This window comes from Typopeltis vanoorti, chromosome 17 (genome assembly GCF_054136105.1).
Source record: "Typopeltis vanoorti isolate ZY-2024b chromosome 17, IOZ_Tvanoo_1.0, whole genome shotgun sequence".
Classification (NCBI taxonomy): Eukaryota; Metazoa; Arthropoda; class Arachnida; order Uropygi; family Thelyphonidae; genus Typopeltis; species Typopeltis vanoorti.
Window position 1 is genome coordinate 5,261,317 of NC_143565.1, and position 14,818 is coordinate 5,276,134.

A 14,818-nucleotide genomic window follows, 5' to 3' on the forward strand; every position below is an offset into this window, starting at 1 on the left:
AGCTGACATTTCACTGTAGATTCTGGTTTCGTAATGAAAACAGTCACAACCAGTAAAAAGTGCTTTTTTAATCGGCGAATAGTGTGAGATTTATGCTAAGTTGTTTTTCTGTAATACAACTGTCCTTCAGTGGTTGTTTTTGGAGTTAGTTGTTGTCTTTATATTGTATATTTTTGGTTACTTACCGAGAAGGCGGGGTCAGAATCGGATGCATAGCGGTGAAAGAGAAGAAGAAGAAGATCAAGTTTTCATTATTTAGATATTTAGTATACTTATAGTTAACTTATATAGTAATACCTTTAGTTATACTTATTTAGCATTTAGTTGTAGTAGTTCTTCGACACTATTTTGAATAATGCGGCAGCTCCAATTGCAAATGACGTATCACCAAGTCCTCCCACATTTAAGGACTCCATTTTGCGTGACATAATAAAGGGATTTTGTGGCATGCAGGACTTCGTCATCATTACATCAAGAACCTAACATCACGAGGATATTAGGTTCTTTCCTAATATCCTCATTTTTAATATGATATTGCCATTGATGCCATCTGTTCACGCCTATAATCTTTCTCAGGACTCTCATATCTGCGGTCTCCAGTCTTTGCTCAAGTTTTTTACTTCTGACCCAGCTCTCAGATCCATAAGTTGAAACTGGTTTGAACACTGTCATGTATACAGCTAATTTAGTGTTCCGACTAATTTCTCTCTTATTCCATATGAATTTATTCAATTGACTTCCCACCATACCAGCTTTGCTGATTCTGTTGTCTATTTCTGTATTTAATTTACCATCTTCAATAAAAATTGTGCCTAAGTAGCTGAAATGTTTTACTTGTTCCACAGGTTCTCCATTCACAACACAGTTGACATTTTCATTGTCTTCGTCTTTTTATTGCTGACCTTCATGCCATATCTATTACAACAGCTATTCAATTTAGTCAGAGAATCTTGCAGACTTGTAGCGGATTTATTTAGAAGTATAACATCATCCGCATAAAGCAAAGAGCTGACATTAACATCTCCAATTTTGATATCATGTTTAATACCACTTTCCTTCATAATGTGATCCATATAGATAATGAATAACAGAGGGGATAATGTACATCCTTGTCTCACACCAGATTTAATATTAAACCATCTTCCTGTACTTCCTTCAATTCTAACTGCTGACTTACAACTCAAATAAAGACTAAGTATTGCTTGATATAATGCCCCATTGACACCATATAACTGCAGCATATTGAATAGCTTCTCTCTTGGCACCTTGTCATATGCCTTTTCCAAATCGACAAAACTTAAATACAGATCTTTGTTATATTCCCATGCTTTCTCGACTATTTATTGTAAAGTGAAGATCTGATCCTGACAGCCTCTATTTGGCCTGAATCCAGCTTGTTCTTCACCAAGCTTTTCTTCCACAATTCTTCTCAACCGTTTCTCAAGTATACTTGCATAAATCTTACCAGGAACAATCAATAGGGAAATACCTCTGTAATTCTCACATTCACTTTTATTTCCCTTTTTATATATGGGTACAATGAGAGCTCTACTCCAATCGTTGGGAATTTGTCCCTCTGTCCAGGACTTCTGAACTATGCATTACAGCCGCTGTAAGACTTTTATACCACTATACTTCAGCATTTCTGGTCGAATATCATCTACTTCAAGTATGGATATGTATTCCTGACTGTATGTCTGTCGAGTGTTTTTTTACCACTGTGCTATCACTGCTTGTTTCATTTAGCAATTTTTTCGAAGTAATTACTCCATGCTTCAAGGATATCTCTTTCTCCCATTTTCATGTCACCTTTATCATCTTTAAGTCCTTTTACAGCACTCTTTTCTCCATTTCTAAGCTTTTTCAACAACCTCCAGAATATGCATCCCAGTGGTTATATATGCAGCAGGTGAGAGAAGTGGAGATACGTATATGTGCAAAATGCAGGCAATGGGAGGAACTTGGTGAGTTAGAGATGACTATAACAGACATCATTAGAGGTGGGAGATTCTCCAGTTAGAAAAACGAGTGATATGATAGAGGCAAGAATAGCGAGAGAAATATGAATGAAAAAACGAAAGTGGGGAGTGCGGAAAGGTTGAGTGATTGTGAAGTTTTTCGTATATGGTCTCCATTGGGAGGCAGAGAGTGGTAGATGAGCTGAAAGAGCAGGTGGAATGTCTCAGGAATGAGATGAGAAGTGTGAAAGATGAGATTAGGTGAATGGAAGAGATGAATGCAAAGCAAATCAAAGTAGGATTGAGAGAGTTATGGGAATGATAGAAGAGGAGAGAATAGGAACAGTAGAAGAGAGGGAATGAGTGATTGTTATGGGAATGCTAAAAGAGGAGAGAATGGAAACAGTAAGAGAGAGGGAATGAGAGTTGTGTGAATGATAGAAGAGGAGAGAATGGAAACAGTAGAAGAGAGGGAATGAGAAGAATGTGAGGGAGTGCTCGACCCAGAGATAAAATGGTGTCAGGAAGACAGATAAGTAGGGGAACACAGAGAGAAAATGTTAGAGGAGAGAGACTGAGGGATACAGGTGAGCAATTGAAGAACAGGGTAGTAAGAGTTGTGATGTATAGGACTCAAAGATCTGTGGTGTGCAAGATAGGATGCTTGAGGAGTGTTTGTCTGCAGGAATGATAGAAAGAGGGGTGAAAGGGTGGAGGAGATGATTGTGATGGTAGGGACGAATGACTTGAGAGGCAATGTAAATCAAGGCATTTGAATAAACTAGACAGATGGGCAAATGATTGTGGGTGTCGGTTTAATGCAACAAATGTAAGGTCTTGAGGTTTGGAACACATTGATGGGACACTTCATACTCTTTTGGAGGAGTCGTACTGGAGGAAGTAGGAGAGACTAGATCTGGGGTTGGTGATTGATAGAAACCCGAAATTCAGGGGACATATTGCAAAGGTGGTGAAGGTAACACAGATGACTGCTGCAATACTGAGAAGGAAGATGACCTGAAGAGATAAAAGAGTTATCGTTCCATTGTATAAGACCCTGATCAGACCACGCTTAGACTATTGTTCTCAAATTTGGTCCCCAGGATTTTAAGGGGATAAATTAACTGTGGAAAGGGTACAGAGGCAGATAACAAAGATGGTTTCAGGACTGTACAGTGTTAATTATGAGGATCGTCTGGGGGATTGTGGACTGCAGAGTTTGATAATAGAAGAAGGAGATGTGATATGATTGAGACTTTTAAACTGTTTAGAGGTGGTTACAGGATTGAAACTGGGGAGTTCTTTTGCTTGGTGGAACAGCAAGAAGGAGCGACGACGAGACCATCCATTGAAGTTACGAAAGGAAGTTGTGAGCAAGAGGATGATGAGTGCTTTCTTTGCATGGAGGGTGGTTGAACTGTGGAATGCATTGCCTGATCGAGTGGTGAGAGCAAGAAGGGTCAATGAGTTCAAGGAGTGGTATGATAAACTTTGTGTTTCCTAGGAAGGATCTCCTGCGATGAGTCTTTTGACTCCATGGAGGCCTGAATAATAATAATCCTTGTTATGCCATCATTGTCTTTTTAGCTAATACAAAATACAATTTAGTCAGCTAAATTTCAAACTGCTAGCCCATCTCCATTCTTTCGGTAACAAGGGTGCACCATGAGAAGATGAAGATTGAATATTAGGTCAGTAGCCCTTCTCTTCTCTTATTCATTAAAAGGCTATGGTGCAGGTATCCTTACGGTTATGGAAAGTTCTGATAAACACCCAGAACAAAAATTAATTAATTTTATGTCTTCTCATATATCATAAAAAAAAAAAAAAAGAACGAATTATAAGATATGTTCTTTCTTGTGGATATATATATCAGTTGCTTTAATATCATTTTTGTTCTAGGTGTTTATCAGAAATTTCTATACCCCACTCCCCTCGTATAATCTTCCTACTAATGTTTGATTCTACTTCTGAGATTTTTCCTTTTTGTGTGAAAACTAAAAACTGATTTTAGATTTAAATCTAGCCATTTATTTATCTTAAAGCTTAATGACAAATTTGCATATTATTTCTTTATATTTCTTCATTCCAGATATCTAAATGGTATTGAAGCTCCCCAGATTTTGCTAATAATACCACAATCATCAGCAAAAGATAATTCTGAGAATTCCACAGATTTTTTGTGAGCCAATTTCCTATCTGAAATAATTTGGTTTTTATTCTACAGGTTTTTGATGTCATTGGTCAGTACAATAAACAACAGTTGACTGGGAATGCTTCCCAATCTCATCACAAATGTCTCTGATTAGCTGCTTCCAGTTCTTAGATAGATTTGGCATTTTTGGTAGAGGCTTTGAATTCCTTGGATCCAACTCTTCTCTACCATATTTCCGCAGTGTTCTTTCTACAGTTCATTCCATGATACCATTTGAAAGATTCATGATCTGAAAACACATAACTGAGTTTATTATTTTCTCACTTTTCTGCCTGAGACTGAAAATTTCATCCCAATTGCTTTTATTTGGTTGGAAGCCATTCCGATTTTCTTCCAATTTCTTTTTGATTCTAATCCTGTCTAGCTTCCAGTAGATTTTTCTTTTAGGCAAAGACAGCGGTTCTGGCATAACCTTATTCACTCCCCACTCTTTTTAATTGGGGACAGTGATTAAAATTTACCACTCTTTTGGCATCTTTAATTTCCAAGCAAATTTATACACTTAATAACATTTTACCATCCATGCTCTTTAACCATACAATGGCATGTCCTGGTGATTACCCTTTTCATTTCATAAGTAGCTATGTCCATTTCATCTCTTCCTTGGTTATGTCTTATTCTCCATGACACGCTGTTCTGATTAGTTCATAATTTTTCTCTGTTCCGAATACTCTTGTAATTCTGAAAGTATTCTTTCCGTCTTTTCCCTCGAATTTTAATAAGCATGTTTTCTCTTCTTTCCTCATGTTCTTTGTGACTTTAAAAAACAATTTCTGAATATCTTTATTTAACTGCTGCCCATAAATCTTCAAACTCTTCCCATGATTTTTGTTTGGCTCTAGACTGCATTTTTCACTTTTATTCTTTATAGGTTGTAAGAATCAGTAAGCCATTTGTTTTGTTGTTAAGTATGTGTGTCCACAAGGATGTCTGTTTCTTCTTTTAACCTCACTTCGAATTTCTGCAAAGCTCTTCTTATGCTTGGAGGATAAGTTCTCCCAACTTTTTTCTAAGGTATTGTTTATCTCCTAGACTTTCGATCTTTTTGGCATCCTTTTCTAGAACACTTCTTGACTCTACTTTATGTTAGTTTATTTTTAACTTCTATTTTCCCCCATGTTCTAATCCAGTGATTAAATTTGGTGTTTGTGATGGTCATATTGTTAGCAATATAAAGCTTAGCCATCTTCTCCTTTATCAAGTCCAAAACAATTTTCAGAGCTCACTGTTGATAATAAACCTTAGATAAAGCATTATACAAGAATATAATTTCTCATCATCATCCTCATCAAATTCCTGACATGTACCCTCAAGGGGGTGTATCCTGTACTATCATACAGGATATGATAGTACTACATGAAAAATTTACATCATTATTAACTTCCTATCTACAATTTTCCTCCAAATCAATCTGTTACTTGTCAAGACTCCAACATTATCAGATCTTATATTTTTATCATCTAAGGCACTTTGTACCATATCAATCCACCTATATCTTGGTCTTCCTCTGGATCGTTTTCCGACCCAGAGGAAGACCAAATTGTATTCTTATTGGCTTAAACCAATATACAAAATGATGGTACAACATGACAAAATTTCACGCCGGCTGGGGCGTACCTGGTTAAACAAGGCCCTCGTTTTTCGTCAGGGAACCAGGGCGAACAGCGAAAGTAAGCTACTGGAACAAATCTGAAAGCACACCCCAACTGAACATCACCAGAGATAAAGATCGGTACTATCAGCATAAGAAGCCTGAATGACAAAGAAAAGGAGCTAACTGAGGAATTAGATAAGTACCAGATTGACATAATAGGGGTGACTGAAACAAAAAAAGACAAAAACTGGTGAGATCTTTCTGAGCAATAAATACAAAATGTTATATTCAGGCAATGACAGTCAAGGAAAAGAAGGGTAGCCATAGTATTCAACACTAAATACGAGGCTAATCTTCTTGAATGGCAGTCTCAAGTAGAGTGATGTGGACAAATATCAAAATGGGGAACTGGACAATGAGACTTATTTGTGCCTGTGGTCCCACAGAAGGCTTTACTAAGGTAGAAGTGGAGGAATTTTTTGAGGCTCTAGAGAAAGCTACTGACACAACGAAAAAGGAAAAGTTGGTCCTTGTTGGGGTTCTAAATAGCAGAGTAGGAAATGATTGTGAATATATTTTCTGACATTTTTAATTTAACTGTTAATAATATAACTTCCTCTCTTTTATAAATGAAAATTTTTATTTCTTTAACCAAGTAAATGAATTCTTTCAGTATTCTTGTAATTTGAAAAAAATTCCTAACTGAAATAAATTCAATTTTTACTCTGTACACTTATACTTCTTAAATAGGCTCATAGTTGATAATAATGATTGTTTTCTTACTTTTTTTTAAAATTTTTATTTTATTGTATAGGTCAAAGAACTGTTAATGTCTTTTGGTCAGTTAAAGGCATTCAATTTAGTAAAAGATAATGCCACAGGTCTCTCCAAAGGATATGCCTTCTGTGAATATGTTGAAACTTCAATTACTGATCAGGTTTGTAGCACCTTTCTTTCTCCTACTGTTTTTAATTATTCCCTTAATTGGAAAGAAATTACTGCTGTCTATATTTAAATATTTAGTTGTAGAATTAATTATTAAGAGTAACAAATCATTTTGCTATAGTAAGATTGGGATACAATCATAAAGCCATACTAGGAAGATTTCTTATTACACTATTATAATGAAACTGGCGAAATTATTCACTCATATAGAACCTTTAATGATTGATATCTGAAGTATTACAAGATTGGATGACTAATTTGATCTTGTAATACTTTTGGTCATCAATTATTCTAACAATTAGCTGAAAGCAATATATAAGAAGCTTATGGGACATATTTGCAACATGATTTGCATTTTCCATAGTTTACATTGTTAATAGTTTTTATTATATTGTAAATTGTCTTTGTATTTTGCAAGCCAGTATCATACTCTGAAAAAACTTAAGGTGGCTAAATTTGTTAGTTCATCATTTAAGTTTAGTGGTATAAAACTCATTATCATCAAATTGCTGACATGTACCCTCAAGGGGTAGACATGATATCATAGTACTAAATGAAAAATTTACATCATTACTAACTTCCTATTTACAATTTTCCTCCAAATCAATCTGTTACCTATCAAGACTCCAACATTGTCAGATCTTGTACTTCCATCTTCTAAGGCACTTTTTACCGTATCAATCCACCTATATCTTGGTCTTCCTCTGGGCCTTTTTCCTGCCAACCTGGCAGAGAACACTTGTTTTGCCAATCTTTTCTCTCCCATTCTGTTTAAGTGACCATACCACTCGAGATTAGCTTTCTAACACATTCCTGGATGCTAATGTCAAGTTATTTCCTGATATCCTCATTACTAACATGATATTGGCATTGATGCCATCTGTTCGTGTCCCTAATCCTTCTCAGGACTCATATCTGCGGTGTCCAGTCTTTGGTCAAGTGTTTTACTTCTAACTCAGCTCTCATATCCATAAGTTGTTGTACACTGTCTCGTATACAGCTAATTTCTCTCTTATTCCATATAAATTTATTCAGTTCCTACCACACCAGCCTTCCTGATTCTGTTGTCTATTTCCATATTTAATTTACCATCTTCACTAAAAATTGTGCCTAAGTAGCTGAAATGTTTTACTTGTTCTACAGGTTCTCCATTCACGACGCACTTGATATTTTAAACGCTTCTGCCTATTTTTATTTCTTGTTATTGCTGACCTTCATACCATATCTATTACAACAGTTATTCAATTTAGTCATGGAATCTTGTAGCGGATTTATGTAGAAGTATAACATCATCTGCATAAAGCAAAAAGCTGAGATTAACGCCTCCAATTTTGATATCAGGTTTAATACCACTTTCCTTCATAATGTGATCCATATAGATAATGAATAAGAGAGAGGATAATGTACATCCTTGTCTGATACCAGATTTAACATTAAACCATCTTCCTGTACTTCCTTCAATTCTAACTGCTGAGTTACAACTCAAATAGAGACTAAGTATTACTTGATATAATGCCCCACTGACACCATACAACTGTAGCATTTTGAATAGCTTCTCTCTTGGCACCTTGTCATATGCCTTTTCCAAATCGACAAAACTTAAATACAGATCTTTGTTATATCACCATGATTTCTCCACTATTTGTCGTAAAGTGAAGATCGGATCCTAACAGCAACTATTTTTCCTGAATCCAACTTGTTCTTCACCAAGCTTCTCTTCCACAATTCTTCTCAAGTATATTTGCATATATCTTACCACGAACATTCAGTAAAGAAACACCTCTATAATTCTCACATTCAGTTTCTTTTCCCTTTTTATATATGGGTACTATTAGAGCTCTACTCCAATCATTCGGAATTCGTCCCTCTGTCCATACCTTCTGAACTATGGAGTGTAGCCACTGTAAGACTTTTATACCTTCATACTTGATCATTTCTGGTCGAATATTATCTACTCCTGTTGCCTTTCCACATTTCAGGAATTTGATGGATTTTTCTACTTCCACTATGGATATGTATTCCTGACTGCATGCTTGGTCAGTGTTTTTTACCACTGTGCTGTCACTGCTTGTTTCATTTAGCAATTTTTCGAAGTAATTACTCTAGATTTCGAGGATATCTTTTTCTCCCATTTTCATGTCATCTTTATCATCTCTAATTCCTTTTACAGCACTCTTTTCTTCATTTCTAAGCTGCTTCAACAACCTCCAGGATATCTTTCCACCTTCTTGATATTTATTTTCTATGTTCTTACCAAAGTCCTCCCATGACTTGTTTAGCTAGTTTTACACAGTGCTAAGCTTTCTTACATTTGTCTCTGTATTCTCTAAGAGCAAAAGCTGACTTATTTGCCATTTGACTCTGGCTGAATCAATCAGTGTTATCTTCTGGGATTGTCACTGAATCTCCAAGGTTTTGGTTCCTGTTCTCAATACAGTAGAGAATACAGAGACAAATGTAAATAAGCTAAACAATCTGTAAAACTAGCTAAACAAAACTCATGGGAAGACTTTGGAAAACTTGATATTTATTTAGAAAATAAATATCAAGAACGTGACAAAATATTCTGGATAATATTGAAAAAGCTCAGAAATGGAGGAAGGCATGCTCTAGAAGGAATTAAAGATGATTGGAGGTGAGGACTGGAAAAAAGATATCCTTGATGCATGGAGTAATTACTTTGAAAAATTGATAAACACAACAATCAGTCACAGCACGGTAGTAAAAAACACTCAACAGGCATGCAATCAGGAATATATATCCATATTTGAGGTAAAAAAAGCCATCAAAACTCTGAGATGTGGGAAGGCAGCAGGAGTAGATGATATTCGACATAAATGCTCAAGTTTGGAGGTAATCCTTGCCCTAGTAATGAATTGTACCGTCATCAGCAAAGCAATGAATAGAAGAAAGAGTGTACGTGAAAGTGCAGAGCCTTGGTATACTCTGACAGTGATGGAAAAATCAGATGAGAGGGAACCATCCACATGATATATAATAAACAACCAGAGAGGAAGCTAGAAATCCATTCATAAAGGACAGGAATAAAACTATGAGATAGTAACTTGCAAATATCCTAAAACACACCCCAACTCACCAGAGTTCAAGATCAGTATTATCAACATAAGGAGAAGGGTGCTTCTCAGTGTCCCATTAATTGTTCGCATGACAAAGAAATGTATGAGGAATTGGGTAAATACCAGATCGACATAATAGGGATGACTGAAACAAAAACTGGTGAGATCTTTCTGAGCAATAAATACAAAATGTTATATTCAGGCAATTTATTTATTTATTCTTATGGCAAAAGCAGCTACAGGTCAATGTCCAGACTAGAAAGCCAATCCAGGGCCTCATCTGTCACCCCGTGGATGTCGTGGATGCCACCACCATCAAATTGGCACCTTGAATCATTCACAATATGAGTTGTCACCTGGGCCACAGGGGAACAGTCACAATAAGGGTCGTCTGATAGTCTCCATTTATGCAGTAGGTAGCTACATCTGCCACAGTTCTGATCCTGTTGATAGATGACCAAATCTTCCTAAGAAGGGCAAAACCAGCCTGTAGAGCACAGGGATTTTCAACCTGAAAACCATTTGTTGGAAAGATTGTTGGACCAGTGTTCTCTCCACATGTCAGGTGTTGATGGTAAGGCAGCTGAAGAGAGTTCGTCCATGGACCAGAAAGGGTTTCATTATTTTAAGCGAATACTAAGTGGATTAATGGGAGTCTGGTAGGGGCAGTAGCGGGTTGCTCATTACTTTATTAAATTCTTTAATTGAGGCTTGCCTTCTCCATATATTTGGTGGAGCAACATTAGATAGGACAGAGGGGTGCTGCTCAGTGTCACACTAACTGTGCACATAGAGTTTAGCTGGGTGTTTATAATGTTAATGTGTGCACTTCTTTCTCAGACAGGGGCACAGTATTCTGCTGCAGAGAATGCGACGGCTAGTGCAGACGACCTTAAGACATCAGCACCACGACCCTAGGTTGTTCCAGCAAGCTGTGAAATGATATTATTTTTCATTTTAACTTTGTTGGACAGGTTGGTGATGTGCCTTTTATAGGTTAGGCTTCTGTCCAGGCTCATGTTCTTCCATTTTGTCACAGAAAGAGGTTGAGGTATCGATTCGCCTCTGCATTGTTCAGGTGGAATGCTGTGGACACAGTTTTTGTTGTATTTGGGCTTCATGTATCACTGCTTGAAGTACAGTCTAGGATTTTCAGGTCTGTGTTCAAGGTTGTTTCCAGGTTGGTAAAGGAGGTAGACTGATGTAGGATAGTGAGATCAACGGCATATGCATTGCATATACAATGACAATCAAGGAAAAGGAGAGTAGCTATAGTATTCATCACTAAATATGAGGTTAATCTTCTTGAATGGCAGGCAATATCAAGTAGAGTGATATGGGCAAATATCAGAATGGGGAATTGAACAATGAGACTTATTTGTGTCTATGGTCCCACAGAAGGTTCTACTAAGGTAGAAGTGGAAGAAGTTTTTGAGAAGCAACTGACACAGAGTAAGAAATGATTGTCAGGCATACAAAAATATTTTGGAAAAATTTGGAGAAAGGAGCAGAGCTTAATAATAAGTACTTGATACTATTCTCGAGTATTTCCTAATATTCAAGCATATTAGGAAAGAACTTGACATGATAAAGTTTGAGTCTTGACAGATAACAAATTGATTTGGAGGAAAATTGTTGACAGGAAGTAATGATGTAAGTTCTTCATGTAGTACTATCATATTATCCTGTACGCCCCTTGAGCATACATGTCAGGAATTTGATGATGAGAAATTATCTTAGTTTCATCCTTTATCCAAGTGTATGCAACAAAGTTTGCACGTGAAGTCACTTCACAACTGGGCTAGATGCTAATGACTTCACGTCAATTGCCTTTTTATCCCATAATGCATAACATTGTGCGAAGGGCCACTAACCAAACCAGTTTATACCTTTATTGAGGTCTTATCAGTGGGAGCCAGTTCTAGAAGTGATACCACGGTTGAAGTAATGCAAAGTCATATTTCCATATGCAAATAGTCAAAAGATGTTAAACCTTATTACTAAAATGCTCTGGATTTCAATCCTTATTACTAAAATACTCGGCATGGAATATCGGACATGCCAAAAGTGCATCGTATTCCACCCCTCTTATAGAAGGCATCATGCTGGGAAGTTTGGGCGAGCTGTAGTCATAGAAGATATGTCAGTTTCATTAGTCTTCGTGTGGTTTGATGTTACTCTGAACCATTTTAGCCCTTACCAAGAAATGTGCTCATTCTTATAAATTAGAGCATATCTTTAAGCTTACCTGTTGGTTATACAGCAAATAGTGTTTTACATTAAGAAAATCACCCCCCCCCCCCAAGGGTGCATGCCAGGAATTTGATGATGATTATTCATTTGCAGGTTTCTAAGCAGAATGGCATGAAATGATTGGTTGCATTGATTCCCCTTGAAGTTTCTGTACTGGTATACATGACTTTTATCCCAGTACTGGATATGTACAATTTTAAATAAATAATATTTTTAGCATAAAAGCTGAAATAATTTCTGTTGCTTTATATATCTTTTAGGCTATAGCAGCTTTGAATGGAATGCAGCTTGGAGAAAAGCAGCTATTTGTTCAGAGAGCAAGTATAGGAGCAAAGAACAACCAGTTTAATGTAAGTCATTAAACTTTGAGAACTTCTACCAGTAATGTTTAATTGTGTCGTGTAAAACCAAGTATTATTAGAGGTATTACAGGTCATTGAGGGTTTCTACATATTAATAAATTTTATGATAACCTAATCATGGATAAAAATAACATTTACATTATTAGAAAATTTAAACTATTTAGCTAGAAAAATTTTAGAAACTAAATTTTCTTGTAAATAACAAATCAGCTTAATAAAGCCAGAAGTTAACATAGAAAATAATTTCACATAAAAATCGATTACCTTAATTTCAATAAGAGATTTCTTCAATGCATATTTCTAACTTAGCTCTCAGATCCGTAAGTTGAAATCAGTTTGTAACATTGCGTTTCTATACTGTTAGTTTGGTATTTGTGTAATTTTTTTTATTTTATATATATTGAAGTTGATTTTTAATCATATTAATGAGTGGTTTTATTTCTAACTAGCTTTTAGATCTATAAATTAAAATGGGTTTGAACATTGTTTTCTGTACTTCTATTATACGAACACTAATTGTTAGTTAGTGTTTGTTTAATTTCTCTTATTTTATATAAATTTATTCAGCTGGTTTCCCACCACACCAGGTTTGTTTAATCTGTTATTTATTTCCAAATTTAATTTTTCTTCTTCACTAAAAATGAGTCTATATAGCTTAAATGATTTGCCCGTTGCGTAGGTTATTATGTAGTTAATGGTTTTTTTTTTTTTTTTTTTTTTTCATACCAGATTGTTATTCTGTTTGGTTACATAATCCTGAAGACTTTTTTTTTTTTTTTCATTTATGATTATAAAATAGAGAACTGAGATTTATATCTTGAATTTTTATATGTTTAAGCTTCCTGTTTGCATAATGTGATCTATAATGAATAACAGTGGGGATAATGCATATCCTTGCCTAACACCATCTTACTGTACAATGTGTTTTGAATAGCTTTTCTCTTGGCATCTTTTGCAGATCCACAATCTTAAATACAGAATTCTGTTTTATATTTCCATGAGTTCTCAACTGTTGTGAATTAAACAGCTGATCTTAACAACCATAAACAGAAAAGAAATATAACTTTTTTGAATATTCAAAAAATTCTTTGTGTTGGGATATGCTGGTATAATATTTACAGTGGTGAGGAGATGCTCTTCTCAGTATGTCCTGTTCAGTTTTAAGTTATAATCAGATTATAACATTTTCAAATTATAATATCCATATATTGAAGCCATCAGTGAAGTTAGGGACAAATACTAAAGACTAGTTAATGTATTAAAATTAAAAGAAACAAACGTATTAACCACAGTGAAAGTTATTTAATTGTGAATATTTCATCCTAAGTATCTTAGGACATCATCAGTACAGTAGTTTAAAACAATAGGAATAACATACAGTTAGGGTGCATGATTACAATAGAATCTCATTAAACGTGCGTAACGTGTTACAGAAGTAAAAAAAAAAAAAATTTATTTAACACAATTTTGTATGACAATTTCCCATACTTTAGGAATAGTAAGAACATCGTTGCAGTTTAAGTTTAGTCTGTGTAGTAGGGCTTCAGAACTTTCTTTGTATAAATGTTCATGTTTATATAAAGATCTATGTAAAAGCTTAGACTTTTCCCAATGGATCCTATGGTTTGGATTTTCAACTCCGTGTTGAGAGAGGCCAGATTTCTGCGGTTTAAAAAGACGAATGTGGTCTTGATGTTCCAAGATGCGTTTCTGAACAGACCTACCTGTCTGTCCAAAGTAAGACAATTTGCATGAGCATGGAATCTCATAAACGCCAGGCAACATCAAAGGTGAGAGTTTGTCCTTAGGAGAAGGTAAGAAGTTGTAAATTTGGTTGATAGGTTTGTAAGGTGGTGGCAAAATTGTATTTCTTCATAATTTTAGAAAGACGTTCGGAGATGCCTTTGACGTAAGGTATGGGAATCCTATGGACTTCTTCCTGTCTGGTTTGATGTGTGGAGAAATGACTGATAATTTTTTGAGTTGTTTTAGGATTATATCCATTTAGGATGGCTGTATTTTTGATTACTTCGAATTCCTGGTTTAAAGATTCTTCAGAGGAGCAGAATTTGGGTGCTCTGGAAACCAGTGATTTAATAATGCTAGATTTCTGAGATGGATGATGAGCAGAAGAATTGTGAATGTAGCGACCTGAGAATGTAGGCTTGCGAAAGACAGACGTGGCAATGGAACCGTCTTCTTTTCTTTGGATGTGTAAATCCAAAAAGGAGATACCCTGTGGAGATTCTTTTTCTAACGTAAAGTTGATGCGATGATGAAGAAGGTTAATTTTATCTAGAAACATTTGTAATTCATGTTCGGGATGATCCCAGACTGCTAGGTTTGGGATCATCCCTTCTTCATCATCGCATCAACTTTACGTTAGAAAAAGAATCTCCTTTTTGGATTTACGC

The 14,818-nt window shown here is 35.6% G+C and overlaps 1 protein-coding gene across 3 annotated transcripts in view; it reads left to right on the plus strand.

Moving 5' to 3' along the window:
* Positions 1-14,818, plus strand: part of U2af50 (U2 small nuclear riboprotein auxiliary factor 50) — a 154,684-nt gene that overhangs the window by 120,691 nt on the left and 19,175 nt on the right. For all 3 annotated transcript variants that reach the window (XM_090407544.1, XM_090407545.1, XM_090407546.1), the window contains 2 exons: positions 6,582-6,704; positions 12,303-12,392. In XM_090407544.1, coding sequence (XP_090263670.1) covers positions 6,582-6,704; positions 12,303-12,392 — 213 coding nt within the window. The remainder of the gene's footprint in view (positions 1-6,581; positions 6,705-12,302; positions 12,393-14,818) is intronic.